The 22,900-nt window shown below is 40.0% G+C and overlaps 1 protein-coding gene across 2 annotated transcripts in view; it reads right to left on the bottom strand.

Annotated features, from left to right (window-relative positions):
- SLC26A5 (solute carrier family 26 member 5) overlaps window positions 1–22,900 on the bottom strand; it is a 34,381-nt gene that overhangs the window by 4,766 nt on the left and 6,715 nt on the right. For both annotated transcript variants that reach the window (XM_058806099.1, XM_058806100.1), the window contains exons 3-16: window positions 17,795–18,008; window positions 15,977–16,116; window positions 12,817–12,927; window positions 12,053–12,234; window positions 10,780–10,944; window positions 8,803–8,955; window positions 7,470–7,552; window positions 7,228–7,375; window positions 5,513–5,626; window positions 5,124–5,201; window positions 3,596–3,691; window positions 2,722–2,828; window positions 1,496–1,565; window positions 11–103 (exon numbers count right to left, since the gene is read on the bottom strand). In XM_058806099.1, the coding sequence (XP_058662082.1) occupies window positions 11–103; window positions 1,496–1,565; window positions 2,722–2,828; window positions 3,596–3,691; window positions 5,124–5,201; window positions 5,513–5,626; window positions 7,228–7,375; window positions 7,470–7,552; window positions 8,803–8,955; window positions 10,780–10,944; window positions 12,053–12,234; window positions 12,817–12,927; window positions 15,977–16,116; window positions 17,795–17,949 (1,695 nt within the window). In that variant the 5' untranslated portion in view covers window positions 17,950–18,008. The remainder of the gene's footprint in view (window positions 1–10; window positions 104–1,495; window positions 1,566–2,721; window positions 2,829–3,595; window positions 3,692–5,123; window positions 5,202–5,512; window positions 5,627–7,227; window positions 7,376–7,469; window positions 7,553–8,802; window positions 8,956–10,779; window positions 10,945–12,052; window positions 12,235–12,816; window positions 12,928–15,976; window positions 16,117–17,794; window positions 18,009–22,900) is intronic.

The following is a 22,900-nucleotide window of genomic DNA, read 5'->3' as shown; positions in this document are numbered from 1 at the left end:
CTTTACTCACCTTTTTTATCAGTGCCCTTGCATATGACTCACTATTAGCAAAATAAAGAGATGTATTAGCTTGAAATATTTTGATGCCAGGATATTCTTTAACCTAAGGAAAATATTGGATGTGAACAGTTAAACAGAGTAAAGGCCCCTGTGTAATCACAAGACACATGAACATGCAGCAGTGCACCAGCCAACCCTGGATGGCTCTCAGCATGTGCCAGATAAAGAAGGTTGGCACTGTTGTGAGCAAAGGCAACCAGGAGATCAGAACCTCCCCCTCTCCCAGTGTACTACTGCACACTATCAATGCCTGGTAACATTTCTCCTTCTATATTACACCAAAATGTACAGCCATAAAAATTAAATATTTGCAGTTCTTTCATGTTGCTATTTGCAGCTGATATTACCATGAGGAAATCATGCACTCCTAGAATTGCTTCCTTTCACCCTCCCTTTCAACAAGCATAATAACTCATTTCCCTCTTTCTCTCTTTTCCTTTCTTGACTCCCCAGGTACCAAAAAAATGAACCTTTCAAATCTGTGGTTTTATCCAGACCTTCAGACAGGTCTTGATATTCACTTCTCTCCCCTCCTTTAAATGCAGTCATCTCTAACTAAACAGGCTGAACTGTGACATTTTGCATGCAAATGACCTGGCCAGCAGCACAGACCCAGCCTGCCATATGCTGCCAGCCCCACCTTCACCAGGAGGAAATGCTGACTGCATTCAGTGTAACAGAAAGGGAGTCTGCTCTCCTTTGCATGCAGATCTAAATGTGAGCACTCATACTCCTGCTTTGCATCATATTTAAAGCAGAACTGAATGATCTTTTTCCACAAGTTTTTACAGACTGGTTCCTCAGTAAAGGGTGATGTAACTTTCATAGCAGCATCTCTGAGAACATAGCAGGGAGTGCAGAAAATTGTAGCTGTTGTTTGGGAATAAATACAGCATGTTTATATCCACTGCACTGAAAAATGTAATGCTTTCATCAACTTTTGGTTGAACAAAATAACATTTATGAGAAGCTAAGTGCATGATGAGCAATTGTGCCATGAATCACATATATTTAATGAGCAGGGGATGGGTGGGATGCTGTTTTGAACAGTTTGTGCAATTCTGAAGAACACACAAGTCTGGATCCAGGGTTCCATGGATTCCATGCACTACTGCCACACAAATAAAGAAGGTGGCCTGGTATGCACTTGTTTACATAGCAGGTTTAGCAGTGGTATTCCTAAACACTGGGACAATGGAACTAGTGTAAAAGTACTTTTGGTCACTGCCTGGGGAAATGTACGTGCAGTACAAAGAGCTTGCATTTTGAACAAAGCAACTTTTACTACTAAACCCAAATTTATTTCCTTTCAACACAGGTGAATGCTCAGCAGGCAGCACTGCATGTGCAGTGTGGTAGGACAAAGCAGCAAATTGCCACAGCTGTCTCTGCTCCACTGAGTGAAACTCCTCGATGCAGAAGAACATGTTCCTACCTCTTCATACTCTTCCACATCACAGTAGATGTCAGTGTTAGGAATCTGACCAAGGATTCTGTATTTAGGTCTAGAGAGAAAGGAAACAAGTATTTCTGTATTATCACTTACAAAGTGGAAAAGTGAGTGTTTAACAAAGACTGAAACTTATTTTAAATGGTCATTCTGCAGGGCCTGCCATGATTATCTAAACATGGTTAAATGCAGTGAGCAGTTTACGGCAGAATACATTTAAAAGAAAGTTGGTTCTGTCAGTGCAAAATCAATTTATAAGCTTAGTGCTGAAATGTTGTCATTTTCTGAAAAGCATGAGTCAGAACATGCAAAAGGACAGAGCAAATTCTCTGTCACCCCAGGACAACTCTATGCAACTCTATTGACTGTCCTGCAAATATGCAAGCTCACACTGACAGAAAACATGCTGCAATTTCGAAGAGCTACTCTGCTCCCAGGACAATGTCTAAGCAAATGAATATTCCCAACTCACAAGAACTGTGACAGCAAAGTACATGACTGTTCTGTTTGCAAGAATAAAACTGTATAGAGATAGCAGAAAAATACTCTTATTTATGCAGAGTGGAAATTTCACAATTTGTTTTCACTCCAATGGAGACAGAACCAAGACTTTTACACAGTTTCCACCTGTCCCAGACTCTGAGCCCAGAAACCTCACATGCCAGTCCTATCCACACATGCAAGAAATCACTTCACTGTAGACCTGGAAAGCTTCACAATAAGAGCTTTGTCACTTTGAATGGGGAGAAGTGACTTGAACACTAGAACAGCCACTGTATTTTACAAATTACAACTTTCCTTTAAAATACCTAAGCATTCATCCCATGATAACCTGACACAACCTCAGCTTGTCTGTGACAATTAGTGCACACAAAACATGATCATACTGAAACTGGCAGAAAGAAGATTTAAAGTTCTAAACTCGAAGCATTAAAAGAAATAAACAAGAAGATTAACCACTATGTGAAATGAAAAATCTTCTGTTTATTACTGAGAGTACAAGTTCATGCTCTCTAAAAATTTTGTTCTCAGAAAAAGAAAATGTGAACCCTGGATCAGAGCCAAAGGGCATGACCTATATTAGGAAGGAAATTCCATTCAGCATGCAGTTGAAGAGGGTGGGATGAACTTCTGTTTATTTGCACCCCTTAAGCAAACAAAACCACATAGAAGATCAGCAAACATTAATTTTGATAAAGAAGAAATCTGACCTTTGTGTTCTGTAAATAACGGTGATCATTGCAAATGTAACTGCACTAAGCAAACCATAGTCTAGTCCCAGCAAAAGAGAAGCCACAAAAGCTGCCACCCAGATGGCCTAAAACAAAACAAAGGTGTGAATTATTATGCATCCTCTTTCCTGTTAACAACAAAAACAACAGCAGAACCCAACCACAAAACCTATGTATCACTTCTGACCAGGAACAGGCTCTAATGCAACCCATCATGATGCCAGATGGGAACTGCCTCAACCTTTCAGAAGGGCATAAAAGCTCAAGGCACTCTAACATATGACAAACTGTCACATATTAATTAATGCTTTAAGTCCTGTTCTCCAAGGATTCTTGTTCTACCATCATCAGACTCCAAAAATCTTAAGATAAAAAAAATATTCAAGGCTTGCAAGTAGCTCTAACTCAGCTCCACCAGCCAGTTCATCCAGGACAGAAATGCCACCAAAATGTTCCCTCCAATGCACTCTTAGCTCTGCTCCACTCCAGCCAGGTTTTTGGTTTGTCTTAAAAGATGGCAAATACCTTCACGTGGTTTTCTTTGTTATTCTGTTTTCAAATTCTTCTCAGACATCCCCACAGCCTTTAGGGCAGTTTCTATAGCAAAACTGCCAGACCTTTTGCTTTTACCACAACCAAACTACTTCTGACTGAGTTATAAGATTGTTGAGCAACAACAAAAATATTCTTGTCTCCAACAGATCACTCTCCCAGGGTACTTACAGCTCCCTGACTTATGTCCACCTGCAATACAACACTAATTTGTAATTCCTTGGTAAGTTTCTACACCATTTTGGGGATAGCAACAAATTTAGTACAGTAAAATATAAGCACTGAGCTGTGCAATACTCACCAGCTCGATCTTACTAGTTCTCCAGAAGTGCATGACATCTGCAAACTGTTTAAACATTCCCTTCAGGTTCACCATGACAATTGCAGCTAGCACTGTCTAAGAACATTACAAAAATGCAATTTTCAGAAGCAAAATAAACCCAATGCCAAATAAGAACTACAAAGGATCACAAATAACTACTTCTGTGCTTTATAACTGATATAAGTCCACTGAATAGATGTTCTATTCAAAACCCCACAACTTTTCAGGTAGTTCAGTGGACATGTGCTTTTACTGCAGCTGCAGAACGGGCAAACCAGTTCAGTTCAGTTTGATTTACTCTTTCCTAGCAAGAGAAATCACATGCTCCTACACTTCATGCTGCTACACTTACAGTGCCTGAAGCAGTAGACTATAATCTCAAATTCATGTTTCTCTACAACATACTGAAACAATTCCTGCAATAGTCATATGGTTGTAACCCAAGGTCCACCTCCTATAACAAGAAACAGGAACTGTGTATCATCCTTTGCATATCACCAGAAACAGATTTTTTTAAAGTTAGAAATATACTTTTTCACATAAATATATTTTTATACAAATAAGTATAAACAGCAGCAAACACAACTCATTATGCTGAGCCATTATCCAGCCCCAGCCTTCTACTGGCCAAGCTGTGACTTTCTTTTAACTTTTTAACTTCAACCCAGAATTCCTGTGCTGCAATCCAATGTGGCCAGCAGGACCAGGGCAGGGATTGTCCCCCTGTACTCGGCACTGGTGAAGCCACATCACAAATCCTCTGTTCAGTTTTGGGCCCCTCAGTACAAGAGGGACATTGAGGGGCTGGAGAGAGTCCAGAGAAGGGAACAGAGCTGGGGAAGGGTCTGAGCACAAGTCTGATGAGGAGCAGCTGAGGGTGTTCAGCCTGGAGAAAAGGGGGCTCAGAGGAGAGCTTATCACTCCCTGTGCCTGAGAGGAGGTTGTGGCCAGGTGAGGAATGGACTCTTCTTGCAAAATAAAATGTGACAGAATGACAGGAAATCCCTCAAGTTGTGCCAGGGGAAGTTTAGATTGGATATGAAGAAAAGTTTCTTCATGGAAGTGTTTGTCAAGAACTGGAACAGGCTACCCAGGAGGTGGTTGAGTCACCATCCCTGGAGACATTTAAAGCAAGTAGATGTGGCACTTAGGGGCATGATTCAGTGGTGGGCTTGGCAGTGCTGAGCTAACAGCTGAACTCAATGATCTTAAAGGGCTTTTCCAACCTAAACAGTTCTAAAGGGGAATTGCTTAAAGGTATTCTTATGTTCTAAAGACAGAGTCCAGGATATCCAATACAAAAAACAACAACAAAAATCATGCTGAGTTGTTCAAAACACTATTTATTTCTAGGCTAATTTATAGCAGAAATGCATACAAAATTTAAAGCTTTCTGGATCAAAGCCTAACTGTTGTTTACTAACTCTCCCACAATTTCAAGTTTTAGCAATACTCATAGGCCTCTGTTCCCAGTCAATGCAATCCCTAATATGCAAAAGTTCCTTACCTGTGGAAGTGGTTCAAAAAGGTATCCAATAGCCACAATCACCAACAGAACCATAACTGCAGAGAGTGCACCTGCAATCTGAACAAAAAAAAAAGCCAGAGATTATTCAGAAGTGTTCCCAAGGGGAAATATTACTGATTAGCTAGCCCCTTGTGCTTTCAACAAGGCTGGTTGTACAAATGACTTTTGATTCCTTCCATTTAGTTCACCCATTTTGCCCATCCTGCCACTTTCTATCCCGGTCCAGTCTGGATTTGAAACATGGGAAACTCCAGTTAATTCTTCTGGCTCAGGCAGAGAAATATAGCCATCTAGATAAGCTTCAGACTTTAGTTTAGGAGCTCCAAAGAGTCAACTTCATTCGGCTCAGGATTGGGTATTCTACATACCTGAGTTTTTCCACCAGTGCTTTCCTGGACAAGACTCCGAGACATTGAGCATGTGATTGCAATGGATTGGAAAAATGACCCCACAGAGTTGCATATTCCCAAGGCAATAAGTTCCTGTGTTAAACAACAGAGCAAAGAAAGCCAAATATACACTTACACTTAGTAGTGGTACCAAGCTGGAACTATCCACAGACATTAACAATCACATCTTATTTACATTGCTTTCTAGCAACCTCATTGTAGAGCATAAGCAACCTAATTGTAGCTTATACTTGTAGTTCTCACAAGCACAAGCTGATGCATGTAGTCATCTGTTAAGTAAAGCCTCTGATGAAATGCTGGAGACATTTCCTATCCCAAAATGTTACAAGAATTAATCAGACTGAAAATAAAACCAGCATTGCTTGTTTTAAGGATTTCTTCATCTTGGGGATAATTTGAATTTTAACCCTGAATATACATGAAAAATGTTTTCTCATGCAAACACCTTTCTTTGCTTCCCACTCTGTGTGTTTAAAACCATGAGCAGCCCTGCATGTGCTTCCATGAGTGGTAATCCATTGCTGTACATGGAAAAACCAATGAGTGTCTGCTGCTTCCTCAGGAAGATCCCACATGAGAACTGCTCCCATGGGTGAGGTCAGGAGCTCCATTTACCTCAGTACTGCATTTCTGATGCCTAAGAAATTATTTGCTTCTAATGAAGCCTCCCCAGACTACTCTGCATCTTGTTATTTGTAACTGAGTGATTTGAGTCACACATTTCCAACAGCCCTCAATGAGATTTTTCTCTTTGCATTTGTACAATCCTTTTTGGATTAATTTAAACACTTGGCATGCACTGCTACTGTGACAAGGAGTGCTACAGTTTAACACCCAGGTGAAGTACAATCTGGCACCTCCTGGGGAAAAGATTTAGATGCTTAACTCAGGGCAGCAATTATTATGTTTAAGATAAATAGAGCCAATTACATTCATGCAGCTACAGATTTGTCCTCTTCTCTCTGTGGGTAACAGAGCACAATGACATGAAGGATGAGATTCCCTTGTGGTGTCAAGGGAAGCTCTGTCTCTCTTGACACCACAATGATATAAACCAATAATCCAATTGAAGTATTGATTCTAAACTGCACAGGAAGGCCAGAGTAGGTGAGGAGGACACCTATTTTATTTTTAGGGAGTCCTAAACACAGTCCTCATCACTCAAATCATACTCAGAATGCCAAGTACAGACAGGGCCAATTGCTGCCCCAGAAAACATTGCCCATTTGCAATGGCTGCGAATAAAAAGAAAATATAAAATATAATTGGAATTTTTAAACTCTAGAACAAGAGTTCTTTGACACATAAGATACTGTATTTATCATATGGGACCTCTGTGCTTTGCTCTATTACAGAAAGCAGAGAAAATGCAGCTGCTCATCAGGACAGTATGGCCAAGTTATGCCTGTTCCAAAAATTAATAGCCATGCATATGTCCAAGTATAGCAGAAGCAGGTTTCCCAAAATGAAGCTAAAAGTGAAACTGGTTTTTTAAACACAGCCAGAAGAAGAACTTACATTAATTCCTGGCCTTTAAATGTGTAGGCTGTCAAAAATCTGGCTCGATTCCACTATTGAAGAAATCCTCATTTTTGCCAATATCACACCCTACTTTAATGATATAACAAAGGTGCTACTGAGAATTTTCAACAAATCAACTCTGCTACTTTTACCTGATTCCCATTGATGGTGTAACCATGTTTAAGGGCAAAGATCTTTGCCATTGATACAGCCATTGAAAATCCAACTATTGCAATTGCCACTGCATCCACAAATATTGCTGGGATTAGCCCAATGTCAGGAACTGCTGGTGCACGTAACCTTGGAGATGAAATTAAGATTTATAAATTAATATGGTAAGAACTATAAGCAATACAGAAAAGACACAGTCTTAATAAGAATGTATCATCCCTACCCTTGAGGAATATTCCCAACAACATCCACTTTGTATGACTCATGCAGATGCATTCCAGCTGAAACGCCTGTGCCAATAATGACCTAAAAATCCACAAACACATTTGTAAACATTATCTAAAAAGAGATAAAGCCACTTGAAGAGATATAAAGGTTGGCTGACCACAATTAATAAACACAAGGGGTTACATTTACTGTCCGTCAGTTTTCTATGAGTTAGGGGCTAAAATCAGACAAAAAGGAGGAAGGATCATGATTTTCCCTTCATCAGGTCCAACTCACCCTGATTTTATAGTTTTTTGTAAAAAGTTAAATGGAACATGCTATGGTATGATATGAATCACTCAAATTCCCTTTGCCTAAGCCAAGCTCAGGCAAATGAGTGTATTGGAAAAATCAAATGCAAGGACACTCCTGCCTGCGTGCACTGACTTATTTGCATGTGCATAGCCTGTTACCTGTAAAGAGAATTGATGCAACAGCAAAGAAAGGAACATTGTTTTGCTATTGCCTATCAAAAAATATCCTATTACACATTTCACTCATCTCTCACCAGCATCCCTTTTCTTTATTCCTTCTATCTAGATTGTGCCCATACCTTCAATTATCTCCTTTCTTGACTCCATTATGTGCAGGTTTTTTGAGATCTATAGTAATCTGAGAACTCATTTTTAAATCATATAACTTTTAAAGAAAAAAGCTTGTCTGAGCTGTAGGCTTTGTGTGTATTATGACAGTCTGTTTTACAGAGGTATTTTAGAATAGTTGTTTGAAAGAGAATCAGTGCTGCAGCCAGTTATCAGTCTCAGAAACAGAGAAAGGAAAAAGTATTAAGTCCTGATGGTTCCTGCTCTACTTTCTGCTACTGCATTCAAAAAGCAAGCAAGCCCTGCAGAACCTCTGCAGGCATCTCACAGGCATCTGTAAGCACCTGCCTTCAGGAAAGGGTTCAGAGGTCTTAGACTCCATGGGGGAAATGGCACTCTTGGACTCCAAGTAGGAAATGCCACTTCAGACACTCTGCATTGTCTTGCAGGGAATCAGTCAGGAGCCCAAACTCCTGGATAGAGAGGGTTTTGTATCTACCCATTGCTATAAGGGACTGGGGGTGTTTTATTTGTTTTTCAACCCTTCTTTGTGACTTTATGCTTTCCATATGGGCATTCCAGTTCTTAATTTTAAGAGAATCCAAACCTTCAATTGGATCAAGGCTCAAATGAATTATATTCAATGGAAGTTACTCTCAGGCTCAGATAGAAGACAGAACATGAGACAGTTTCTACAGCTTTAGAACAGCTACATAATTTAGCCATAGAATTTCCCAACTGGCTTACCACAATGATCTCCATAGGAATAGGAACTGGGAGCTTCTTCTGAAAGCGGAAATTGATCTCCTTGCCAATCAGCAACAGAACAATGCACGTTAACCCAACAATCATTGTAGCAATATTGGTGGTTGTTATATTTGAAAACACGGCAACCATGCTCTGTAACATACCACAAGCATCATAATTATTCTTAAGAAAATAGAATCTTCATGGAGGTTTGCCACAGAAGAGCAAATTATACAATGCTTTTCAGCTCTGGTTTCATTGTAAATTTATAACCACAGTGAATGAAGGCCTCACCAAAATACCCATTGCTCCTACAAAACACAGAAGACTAGAGTATCTCAGTGAGAGAAATGCACTTGAATCATTTACAATATCAGTGTTCCTTAAAGAGGGCAAAAATTTGGAGAAAAAACTTTAATGGGGTAAAAAATCTAAACTAAACCATGCCTCTTATCCTTAACATTTTCACACATATTCTTCAGTGGCAGCTACCTGAAAGTAATAAATGCAAACTCCTTCTAATACCTTCAAATATTCTTTGGCAAGTCACATTTACTTAGAGCTGCATAAACTATTCTAAAACAGTAAAGCTGCTGATAGAACCATTGAGGTTTCCATAACAATATGGTTAAATAACCATGATCCTGCAATGCTGCTGAACTGGCCATTATTCCAAATACCTTTTAATTGAAAATGCTTTCTAAAAGAGTGTTAGGAAAAAAAAAACTGCTGGAATACACAAATTGCTAGAGGGTAAATAATTGCCCATACTGATTATTCCTCCTTAATCCACTACGTTAAAATAAATAAATAACCTCTGGAGAGGTATTTGAAAGAAGGCAAACATACTCTTCCTTATGCAGATTGAAAATTGCTACAACTGTCAAGATGTTATATCAATTCAAGATGTTCAGGTAGTATGCATTTTGAATTTATAACTTCCCTTCTATTTGTTTAGCAATTAGTATGACTGGTTCCCAGTTTTGTGAACTGAACAGCAAATTTTGGAATTAATCATTAATGCATACTTGTTTGCAAAAGGTTTGTTTTATCTGCACAAACATACAAAAAGATTCCCACAAAGCATTTTCTGCAACCTACATGTAGATGAAATCCTGAAGCTTCATTATTGCTGAGCCATCAATCTGCTCAAAAGCTTAGGTTTTCACAGACATCTGAGATCCTCCCTTTCACAGACATCTGAGATCTCCCCTTTTCTTCCACTTAAAAGTGGAAAGATTCTGAGAGCAACATTTCCTAGCTTTGCAGAACATGCCTGATTTACAGTGAAGCATTTCAGGAGCACATTTCCCTCCAAGGCACAAGAGATTTGCTTCAGTGAACAATATTCCTTCATATTATGAAACTGCATTCAGCAGAATCCCAAAATCCGCCCATCTCATGTCACAGACATGTTTTATGAAAAATCCTTTCCTTAGGATTTTTCCTCCTGAGAAGCTGAGAGGCCTCAGGAACAAAATGTAAACAATGATTATCTGCTGCTGTGGAATGCAACAGGTGCATCTGTGATTGGTGTCATGTGGTTGTTTCTAATTAATGGCCAATCACAGTCCAGCTGTCCGGACGGTCTCGGTCACTCACAAGCCTTTGTTATCATTCTTTTCTATTCTTAGCTAGCCTTCTGATTAAATCCTTTCTTCTATTCTTTTAGTGTACTTTTAATATAATATATATCATAAAATAATAAATCAAGCCTTCTGAAACATGGAGTCAACATTCTCATCTCTTCCCTTATCCTGGGACCCCTGTGAACACCATCACAATCTCAGACTGTGTGAATCTATCAAGTCACTCTTGAGCTGCACTTTCAGATATTGATATATTACTATAGCACTTAATGACCTGTGTTCAATACTGAAGATTATTCTACTTAGTGCCAAATAATACACAAAAGCAGGCAGAAAAGCTTAGGAACTAGATGCAGGATTTGCATGCTCAGTAAGTGCAGCTGCTCACATATACAACAGAGAGGGGCCCACTGTAGCGGCTAGTCTTGATGCCAAGGAGATATTTCAGCTGGGAAGTGAAGACATGGACTGCAGCTGCAGTGGTGAACCCTCGCACCAGAGGCTCCGTCAGGTAGATGGCCAAAAATCCAAACCGAAGGAAACCTAGACACAACTAATGAAAAAGAGAAGGGTCAACCATGTGAATCCCACTATAGTCTGGGTATAGCATGCACACACCCCCTCTCCTCTCCTCAATGCCCAAGCCAGATCAGGCAAACCTGAACTTGGCTTTTCTAAAGTAAGCTGCCATCAATGCACCCCATCTTTCATGCCACTGTCAGGTCCAGTGTGAGATATGGGTATGTATGTATCTATGCACTGTTTGTATGCATTTATGGACAGATTAGAGAATGTCAGTTGAGTTTTTCTGATGGGATAGGAAAAAATGAAAAGGGGAAAAATCTTGCTTTTTCCAATCCAGCTAAGATGCCAATAAAGCCCTGCCTCCAATGCATCCATCCCTGTTGCAGTGTGTTATAATATCCTGTTTTAAACTTCCGGGTCCCTTCCCAGGTGTGCCAATACCTCTCTCCCTTCCCCCTCGTCCCCTTGCTGAGTGAGTTCTGTCAATCAGGCTTAACATTCCAGGAAGGTTGTCATGTGGTTGGTCAAGTTCAAAAGATGCCCCTATGCCCAGAGGTCATTGGCCTGTCTGGGTGTCATCCTCCCCTGAGACCCTGCCCCTCCCACCTGGTTGGTGGCTCACCTGTCCCTTCCCTCCCCCTCCACCTGGTGCTTAAAAGGTCAATCAGGCCATGCGGTCAGGATTCTGTTGGAGCTGTTACCAAGATTCAGACCTCTGCGACCATGGAATAAACCTCTGGATATTAACCCTCTGACAGAATCCGTCTCCTTCCTCCTCACCATAGCCTGAAGCCTTCCCTCCTGAGGTAAACGGAGTTCCTAACAAGCCTGGGTTTGTATCAGTGCCTGCTGCAACCTCCAGCAAGCCAAAGGTGTCTCTGGGGTGAAACACCACAGTTGCTGCCTTTGGCCCAGCAGCAAGGGACAGAATAGCCCAGGCACAATCTACCTGGTAATACTGGGATTCATATTCCAATACATTCCCATTTCTGTGATGAGACTGCCATAAAGCAGCCTGTGTCCCACACAGAGCAGTGCAGAAGCACAAGTCTGGTTACAGGGGACCCACTGTCCCTCAGCATCCCCTGCAAGTCCAGCAGCAGCAGCTGCTCCTACAGCAAACTGTGAGCACATACCTGGATAAGTCCTGAAAGAAAGGCGAGAGCCACAGCTACCTGCACCCTCTTGGCATCCCTAGCACTGCAAAATTCAAGGATATCTGTAGTATTTGTAGTATTAGAGTCCGGACAAATCATTTCATCAGGCACTTCTCTCACAGCAACACTACCAACCATCATACTAACCACAGCAAAGGTACCTGAAATAAGAGGGAGAGGAAAATAATTGCTTAAAATCTTGGCAAGTTTTTTTTTTTTAGGAGTGGTTCTTATTGAGATATGTAGAATTAAACTAAAATAAGAGTTTTCTATCTTAATAATATATTTTTTAGTCCCCATATCTGCTCCAGTACTCAGCACAATTAAAGCCAGTTAGATGGTGAACATACATCTCTGCAGTAGGTAAACACCATCATTTTTTTTAGATCTCAGTTTCTATTTTGCACTTTAAAGATTCATCCTAGCCACACCAATGAAATCATAGTTCAGGAGTTTGCAAGACACATTTTTAGATCTAATCTATCTAATCATCTAATCTATCTAATGTATCTAATCATCTAGATACAAGATGCTCTTCTACTGCTTCCTATGTAAAATGTATAAGCTAACAATAAAAAGTACTGCTTATGTTCCACACATTTGCATTTCTCCTATGCACTTAAATTTTAATTTATGGAAAACAGCTACACTTTCTACTTCTCTGATTTTATTTTTTACAGCTTTATTAAAAATACACACATACACACATACAGACAGAGTTTCAGTTATCCATACAGATATACCTATTGATATGTGCTTGGAGGTTCCAAAAAAAGTATACAGAAAAACAGGATAAAATGAAGAATATAGGCCAAATACTGGGGGAACAGCTGCCAGCAAAGCATAGGCTAAACCTAGAAAACAGACACAAATATGTATGATAAGTTAATAACAAAAATAAAACATCTGAAGAAAAGGGATTTAAGTCTACTAAAACTGAACATACCTAACAGGAAATCTAGAGACTTGTCCCAGGTTTAAAAAATAGGAGATCTTTCAGTGAATAGTCTTTAAAATGTATAATACTCTAGGGCAGTGCCTAGAAACATGATGGGTTGAGTGAGGAAACCAAAGTCTAATTACAGGCACTGCAGGTGTGTTTGTGTGTACACGTGTGCATCTGTTTTGCCTTTGTGGCTGCAAGCACTCCTTAATGGCCAACAAATGATTTTTGTTGCTTTTGTTTTCATCTGCAGATAGAAACACCCAAACTCTCATAAGTGGGACATATTTGACTTTTTGTTTTTTTTCTCATCAGACATGGTGTTCATGGCAATCTCTAACTGACCAAACACTTTCCTCCTCCCTCACCCCAGAATGACTGGGATAACATAACAGTTTATGTTTCCACAAAACATGCTTCAAAATGTGAAATAAGCAGAGAACTTCTGACAATCTGTAAGGTCACAGAGCTTATACAGCTTGGTATCCTTCCCAAAAACAAAGTCCTTTTTGTCATTAAGCCCTGTCCAGTCCCATGCAGTGGAATGCAATCCACATCATTCCTATCTGTAGTGGGGGCTGGCAAGCACAACTGTGGAGCTGTGGGGGGAACAGCTCAAAGGGACACCAGGGAAGATCTCCCACCCTCTGTATGACTCAGGGTGTGCTTATCATGGGACCAGGCTCACAACCAAGTGGTGTACATCATGTGATGTGGCACACAACTGTCCCAAGCAGTTCCAGCCAAAACAATAGCTCTACATAGCTTGTGTTAATGAGAACTGACACCAGAACAGAACAAATGGGCCTCAAGGAGAAAACACTGCATCCTGGCTTGGCTTGGTTCTGCACTCTCACAAGTGCAGGCTGGTAACACCTGTGGGTTAGTGCAAATTCCAAACAGAAGCAATGGTTCACTCATCACAGAGAGCCAGTGATACTCAAAAACACCTCTCCCTAATAATTTAAATTGGGATACAAAGCATGACATTACAAAAAAAAAGAGCTAAACCAAATGGATCTGTGCCATCCAAGTGCTCTTGTGCAGTGTAGTAAGTCACAGGGCCTTGTTCTAGCCCTAAGCAATACCTGAGTCCTTACCAAAAATTCATATTCTCACCAAAAGTGGACTGATGGTATCATCGATTCTCTTGCTCAAATGAGCATTTCATTAAGTACTTGTGAAACTCCTCCCACATATCTTTTCTCAGCCAAGGGGTACCTCTCCTGACATCAGCAAACACCCTGTACTGTAACAGTCTGGCCTTTAACATGATGATGAACTTAACAATACAAGTAACCAGAACTGAAAATCAGTGTTCAAAACTGGGAGGGTGGGTCTGTGTGAAGTTCCTGATCTGAATACCCTTTTATTCCCTTGCATTTGTACTGGCATTTTTAGAGACTGTCAGTGCCAAGGAAATAAAGAGATATTGACCTGATAGGAGACCATGGCTTAAACACCGTGGTCATTGTAGCTCTGCCTGGAATGATTCCCAGGCTTCTTTGAAGCCATGCTTGCTATAATTACTTTCATTCCAGAAAATTGAAAGTTCAACTTTTGTGTTTTTAGAAAGGGAAAGATTAGGAGCAGTTTAAGGGCATGTCTACAGGCGCCAAATGAATAATGTTTACTTTTAACAAGAATCACAAAATTAAGTACAAAGTTCACTGCTGACCACTTACATTTTAGTGTTCTTTCAGGTCATGACATAAATTATGTTTCAGTATACAACTGACAATGTTTGTGCCTAGAATATGACAGATATGCCTGAGAGTTAACCACATTAGCTATCAGTTGAAGATAAGTTTATGCTTCCCTGTGTGGAAATAAAAATAACCCTAATCATAAAACTCAAACAAAACCAGGAAGATACAGAAATAAATTATCTGCAGAGCCTAAGTTAGGGTATTTAATTACTTTAACTGTTTACCACCCATTAAAATCTTGGATTTACAGATGACTTTTTCAGACCTGCCTCAGCCTAAGTGAAGTGCAAATATGAAATAAGTCAACACAGAAGTAAACTTATTTATGTTTAATTATAACACCCTCTGGACAAGGCTCTGCACCAATCAGAGAATTTCCTTGATCCCAAGACATTGTGGAAAAATCTACTGAGACTGTGGCAGCTACTGTGAAGCTGCCATTCCCAGAGCAGTGGGCACCCCATAATGATATTGCTGTAGAAGTGCTGCTGCTTTCTAAACTCCTAACACTTCTGAAACTGCTAATAGTAAATGCTGGGCTAAACAAAAGATTCTACTGGTCCATTCACCAAGAGCTGGAATGGACACAGAATAGTGAATACTGGATTTCTCTGGCTTCCTAGAACCTGCTCCTGCTTCAGGACTGGGCTCCACTTAGGCTGACACTTCCAAGAATTTACTAGAAATTTCTACAGACTTTCAGCCTTGTTAGAGATGATGCTTTTGATTTATTTCCACCACATAAATTGCTGCCTGCTACTATGGTTCCAGTGTAAAGTGGTGACTTCTAGCCTTAGGGATCAGTCTTTGAATTCTTGCATGTTCTTCTCTGGTTAAATTTAGTTTGGTTACTTTGCCTCAGTTGCTCCCTGAAACATAATGTCTATATGTCTGCCACCCTCTGCAGGAAATAAGCTATGACTTTCAGGACAATGAGATCAGAAAATAATATGGTGCATTCAGGAAAAGTTTGGACATGCACTTAAACTGTGAAAGGTTAGTCTGCCATTGAGAGCTGTGGATACTGATTAGAGAGGGAGCTTCTTTCAGGGTTTGGTGCATATCACTACTTGCAGTTTTAAGGGAATCATCATTCTGGGCTGGTCTGCAGAATCCATGTTGATCTCCACAGAGAGCCCTGAGATACACATCCTGTTCTCAGGAGCACCTGTTTCAGGATGTTAAAAACTACCATAACGGCACACACAGGAAAAGTAAAGAAGAGATAATTAAATCCAGAGGTACACTCACCTTGAGGAAGCTGCATGACCCCAGTGCTAATACCTGAGATAATGTCTCCAAATAAGTATCTCCTCACTGGGTAATGAGGCAGCCATTTTAAAATTGGTAAGAAATTGTAAAGATGAGACTTGGCTTTCTTAGAAGTACATCTGGAATTACAAAGCAGAAAGAAAGTTAGACACTAGCAGGGGACAAACAGGCTGTAAAAATTGTCTTTCATCCCTATACAGGAAAACAGTTCCTTTACAGGCAGGCTCAGACTCCTGATGACAGTAATTTCTGGACATGCTTAAGCACAAACAACTATGCCTCTAGTTAATTTAGCCCTTAATCATGTGTTAGTGCTGTTGACAAACCTTACAGAACTAGAGAAGAGAACAAAACTGGAGCACAAAACTCAATGTGCATAGACTGGAACAGTTTTACTTCCCACTGGAGGTCAGGGGAAGTAAAGAAAGACCACTATCAGGAAGCAAATTATTCTCAGGGGATTGCTCCTAGTAACAATCTTGCTTCCTGATAGTGGTTTTCACTCATCAGAATACTCTGCAGTGCTTTTTCCCATTTACTATTTGCGTGCTGTATACTTTTTTGATCCTAATATTGTATATTCCTAATCTTTAAACATGGCAAATCTATTAATTTAACCAGTACTTATTACTATCCCTACCAGTACTGACAGCCCCACTTTCAGGCTATTTGAGAGCATAACCCTTCCTCACCCAGAAAGGAGAGGCACTGAGGCCAGCAGCACTGACCCTGACTCTCAGCAGAGCTATTAACCTTTTGAAACCCTGACTCATGACAAATGAACAAAGCCAGGAAATACATATCTCTATCCAGTAATGCCTTGCATCACACCTTGATTGTACTGTGGTAAGTTTAACCTTGGCTAAAAATGTAACACATAAATACTTTTCTGTGTAGGGGAATTGCAAGAGAATTGCAGAGATTTGTTAGCATTTCTGAATTGCACAGTGAAGAAGCTTGTTGCTAGAAGTGAGAGTCATCCACACTTCTCCATGGTTAGGTAGACTGTATCACAAAAAGGAGGATTTTGATCCACTTTCTCTTAATTCAGGACAGACAAGTTTTCTGAGGTAGAATTAAATGTCTTTACCATTGAAAACATTCCATAAACCAAAGCTAATCTCCAAATGTCAAATCATGTAAACAGGAATATTTTATAGAAAAGCAATTCTGTTGTCCTGCAGAACAAGGTTTGAGAAAGAAATGGAAAAAAACTCTGCAAAGGAAGCATGGATAAATATAAAACTAATGAGACCTTAAATCCCCTGGTACCATGGAGCAAGAGAAGCACAGTTAAAGACATTTCACATCTAACTAGATGATACTTATATGCCAAGGCAGTTAATTAAAATCTAGAGAATGCCTTTAGTAAGTTCTTATTAGACCAATATTTAGATTTCTACACAGCTATCACACATCTCCATTCTTCTGTGAAAGGATCATGTGAAGCACAAATTTGGCCATAAGTATTTCCACAGAAGAAGGACAGATATTTTCTGGATCTTATGAATTCATGTCACGTGATCTGACTAATACTTCACATTCCCATGCTGCGTATTTTCCTTTTGCATTTTGATGAAGGCAACTCAACTAATTTATCCAACATTTTTTAATATAGTTCTACATTAACATTAAAAGCACATACACAGCTTCTTCCCAGTCTTGCTGAACGGTCAAAGTAGAATTAGTGGTTTTATCTTTTAGGTTTCTTTGAAGAGATTACTGGCTAAGTGCATGAATCAATTAAGAATTATAATATTTCCAACCAATGAAACAAAGCTAAGACAAAACCCCTACCGACAAGAATGTGCAATCCTCTGCCCTAAAGTCTGACGGGTTCTCTGTCGCCTGTGCAGCTGTCCTTGCAGGAGCTCCTGGTTGTATATTGGTCTTTGCACACAATACATCTGGCTTTGCTCAAGTCCCACTTCTTCTTCTTGAGCATGTTCCATAGTTGATCTCACAGACCAGCAGTGAAGGAGGAAGAGTTCCACGGTCTCCACCAAAAAATCTGCATGCAGACAAAATAAGTTTGGTTTCCTTTTGAACCTCAGATTTGGCATTTCCTTTCAAATAATGTATTTTAACAAGCTAGAGGCAAGAACTGTGATTGCAGTCTAATTAAATAGTCTGTAACAGCAGGAAGAAAATAAATCACACTTAGTCTTTAGTATATGAAAACTATTAATTTATGCTTCTCTTGTATAATGAAAGCTTTTACATTATTTTCTTTGTAAATAAGAGATGAAACTAACCTGGAAGGTTGTATTCATGTTTATCTGGATTTTCTCTCAGTTTTTAAAGAATATACCACTGCAAGAGGGAGATTCCTTTATTGCTGAGTTACTTCCTTAGTCACAACCTGGCATGTCCATTTTCAAAAGACAGAACTCTAACACTGAGAAACCCACTTCTTTCTTCCAGATTGTCAGTTGCATCCTGCATCCATTCATCTGCCTTCCTCTCTATTTCAGAAGCTTCTCTTTCCAAACAGCATCTCGAGGATACACAATTCACTACTTTCAAACAGTTATTATCTCAATGAATGTGCCACTTACTGCTATTCTCAATCTGCACAGACTAAAACAGGTATCGGGAGATGTGCCCAGTTTTAAAACTAGCCAGAAGGTTTGTAAAGATCTATTTGTCTGTCTGATTCAGTGCCACAAAAACCTTAACATGTTTAAAAGACACTCTGCTAATTCCACTGCCCCATGTTTGCTGCTTTCAGAAATCCTGGGCAAGAAACTCACTCCCAATTGTGAGCAAAGTGACAGGAGTGCTATGCTGTTAGGCAGAGATGCTGGCTAGTGCCACACTCGATGACAGAACGTGTGTGCAGTGGGAAACAGAGCCATCACTGTGAGCAAGGCCTTGGGCTCAAGTCCAGCAAGTCACTTAAGCATGTGTTTGCCTTCAACCAAGGCTGCTAACCCAGGGGTGCTCTGTTTCTAGCTGTACATCAATACTTTTCTGGGAAAGGGTTACCACACAGAAATTAAACAAATTGCTATCTAAGCACTCTGACAAAGCCAACCATCATTGGCCCAACATTCCGATTCAGCAAATACAGTCAGACCATCAGCAAAATATCAATATTGCTATCTATGTCTTCACTCTGATCAAAGTGCTGGAATTTTCCACTCAGGTCTTGGTAATCTCTCCTAGAACTGACACAGCCTAGCATCTCTTCAGTTCTCACTATTTCATAAGCGATACTTTCCCTATGCTGTCAGCCACAAAAGGATATTTTTACTAAAATTGTAATTTTTCATTTACTGCACACTCTAAATTGACTCCAGCTTTACTGTATGAAATAAAGGCAATCCTTCTTGAGTAGGGAGTTGTAATCTGTGATCCTCAGAAGTCCCCTAAAGCCTCAACCACTCTGGGATTCCATAACGGTCCCTTATGTCATTATTCACATAGAATCCATCTTCTCCAGTAATTAATTGAGGTGTTCTGGCAACGTTGGCCTCGTCCACAAATTAAGAAGCAATTTTAATCAGTCCTAAACAGAAAATACACTCAAATCAGAGCAAAATCTGAAACTGCATGCAAAAGACACAGACCAAATCAGCTAAATGACTTGGTTTTGGCCAACCTTCTCAAAAAAAAAATGAGAATGTAGTATCAATACATTTTTAGCCATGGTTTTAAAAACACACACTCTGCCTTCTTTCTGCTACAAAGGACAGCAACACAAGACAGTGCTCTGCTAACCTCAAACAATTCAGGTCCTGAGTTTCCACCTTTGAGTTTGTTCAGCTTCAGGTAGATTGGTTAATATATAGAAGAGCCACATGAGATTGTAACATAAATCTATATCTGGACAGGTCTGGAGGTCTCCAATTCTGTACACAAGCTCCAACTCTTCCAGGTACTATGAGCATATACAGAACAACAGAAGTTCCATCCTGCCTCTGGTTTTCATGGTAAAATAAATTATACAAATGCTGTATTTGACTAACTGAACAAGGTCCAACTCTAAATCAGTTATTTAGATCACGGCAAGAGTTAGTTTGGAATAATGCCAGAGGTCACAAGCCAAGTTTCACCATCACTCAATCTAAAGATTTTTAAACTGTAGATTGAATGTTTCTGATTCTGTCAGAGTAAGGAAGTTACACTGCACTGAATCATGAGAAACAGCTAAAACAAAAGTAACTTGAGGGAGGATATGATAGGATCTTGTCTTTACCTTCACAGTGGACACAAGAACATGGAAAACAAATCACCTGTAGTTAAAAGAGATCCTTTATCTACCTAAAACTACTGCTCGATATATCACACTCTTTCTTTTCCATGTCATTTCACCACCTTCATCTTAAGAGCCCTGCATAAGCATGTTCCTTGATGGCAACCTAAAATACTACACTGTAGATAGCACAGTAACAATTAAAGTCTTTAATATCATCCCTCTCTTTTGCAAAAGCACACAGAGAGCACGAGTGAGATGCTTGTCTTTATGAGAGATGATACACATTGTCTATTGAGTAGCAAAATAGTAACATTTCATGACTGATTCAAATGTCTCTCCAAGTGTTTGCTGCACCACCAACTGGCAACACAGTTTTCCAAAGCTAAGAAATTGAGTCTTGCCCTTCGCTCTCAGAATGCTTGAAGAGCAAAAGCAAGGAACTGCCATTTTCATGAAAAGAAAGCTTACTGCAATGACTTCTGAAAACTCACAGACCTTTATCCAGAGGAAGAGAAAGGCAATGGTGGATAGTGGAATACTGCTTTTCAACAACCTTTGAACTTCATGGCAAGAATAAAGTTAAAAAGCTGTAAGAAACACTGTCATTAATCTTATCAGCCAGATAAGAGTTGAGTAGAAGTAGGTAAAACCTGTATGCAGAAGACTTAAGAGTTGGCAATTCTTTATCTGACTGATAAAGGCCTGTCTTATATCTTTCCTGCTATTATCAAATTGAAGGTGTTAAAGAAAAAAAAAAAAAAGTGAAGCAAACATGAACCTATAACACTATCAGTAATAAATTAGCACTTTCTCTTCCCAGTCTTAGCTGATAAAGGAGGTCTGTCAAGCCATCTGCACTGATTCTTACAGAGGACAATAATTTTTGATCCAAATCACGTGAATCGAAGTGCAACCATAAAATTTATAGGAACAGAGATTTGGCTGCTGTTCCTTGGATTCAAAATACAACTATGGGGAGGAAAAAGCAAGAAGCTGGAGACATTAAAATGGTGTACTATGTGAGTCTTGCAGCTTTAATAGGCACTTTTTCTCCTAACGTGTATCTAACCTGAATGTGTCTGAGCTACCTAAGGAAATGGGGGAGGCAGCAGCAAATCCATTGTCTTGCCTGTTTTACAAGGGCAAAACCCCTTTCTTTTGGAAACACAAATTCCTTTAAGTGGCAGAAAACCACAGGTGGACAGTACTAGTACTGTGTTACAGCATGTCCTCTGCTAGAGGCTTCCATGTTTGATCATGAGCTAAAAAGTCTATGAAATATTTTGTGTCTTCAAGCTTACAAATGCAGGTGACAGCCATCAGCCAAAGGGCTGGTGGAAATACTGCCACTCTATGTAAAACATCTTCTCCCAAATGCACCCTGAAAAGCACAGTTACTGCAAGGTCTGCTCCTACTGTCTGAAGAGGCAAGACACAAACTCAGGTGATTTTAGGAAGCACATAATGGCTCATTTCTTTCTTTTCTCTCTGGCCTCATTCCCCAGTGCCCTTCCACTTTTCACCCTCAATGACAAGTACAAAGTTGTTTTTCAAATAAGCACAAAGGTGTAAAATGACTGGGTGGGGTCATAAGGAATGTGTTCTGATTTTATTGGACTGTTCTCATCATTCTCTTTCCTCCTCCACTCCTCCCATTAAATCCACTAACAACTAGATTTTTTAAACCTGAAGGATTTAAGTAAAATTTCAAAAATTTAGGGGTAACTTGTGAAACAAACAAAATTTTCCTTGTGTATGTCCTAATCTAAGAAATGCACTCCAGGAGTGAACCTTTGGGAAAAAAATAAATCAAGAACTTAAATTTCTATGCAGCTTTTAGACAGGTAAAATGTCCATTCTAATCATTAGAAAGGTGAGATGATTACATAAACTGTGTTTGGTTGTGTGATAAAAGCTTCTCCACACACCTCTAATGTTACTCAGAACAACAGCAGGATGGAAAACCTGGATAACACCCTGGTGGGCTACTGCCAAGGCCACCACATGAGCCATCAGCCTATCAAAAGCTCATCACCACCAATCCAGAGTGGTACACAAGGGTCACCCTTGGGACCCTAGAAGTCCCTGCCAGTTCTCAGTGTGAAAAGCATCTGCCCATCTCTAAGAGTAAGAGCACTCAGGGACAGCAAAGGGGTCCTGGGAAGTCCTGGCCAGTCACACATGGGCACATGGGACGGTCTGTACCAACAGCTGGAGTGGGGCTATCACCTTGGGGCTCATTTGTCCAGATCAGCTGGGGAAATTGGGATGAAGGAGCTCCTAGGCAGATTGTGTGAGCCTGTGTGCTGGAGGGATCCACCCTGCAGATGTGTGATGTATCTCTACATGTGTACATACACTCTCAGCACTGGACCTCCATCCTGCTTGGCTAGAGAGCAGAGGGGATGAAGCTGTTGCCTCTCTGATATGCATGACTTGCCATGTACATTGTGTATGTGTGTGCTTATGGGAAACACATCTTCAGCCCTGGTACTGGTTGGATCTGGGGATATGGAGCAGCAGCAGCAGCCCCATCTTCCTCAGGCCGTTGAATTCAGTATATTTTCCTTTCTTAGCCACTGAAAACAGCATAATAATAACATTGAGCATAAAGATCCTTCTCTCAAAATGGTAACAAATAAGACATATATATATTTTAAAATAAAATTATTATGTAACTGGTAAGAGATAATTTATATTTC

Source organism: Ammospiza caudacuta, chromosome 5 (assembly GCF_027887145.1).
Source record: "Ammospiza caudacuta isolate bAmmCau1 chromosome 5, bAmmCau1.pri, whole genome shotgun sequence".
Taxonomy (NCBI): domain Eukaryota; kingdom Metazoa; phylum Chordata; class Aves; order Passeriformes; family Passerellidae; genus Ammospiza; species Ammospiza caudacuta.
Note: the sequence above shows the minus strand (reverse complement) of the source record. Positions and strands in the feature narration are given on the sequence as shown.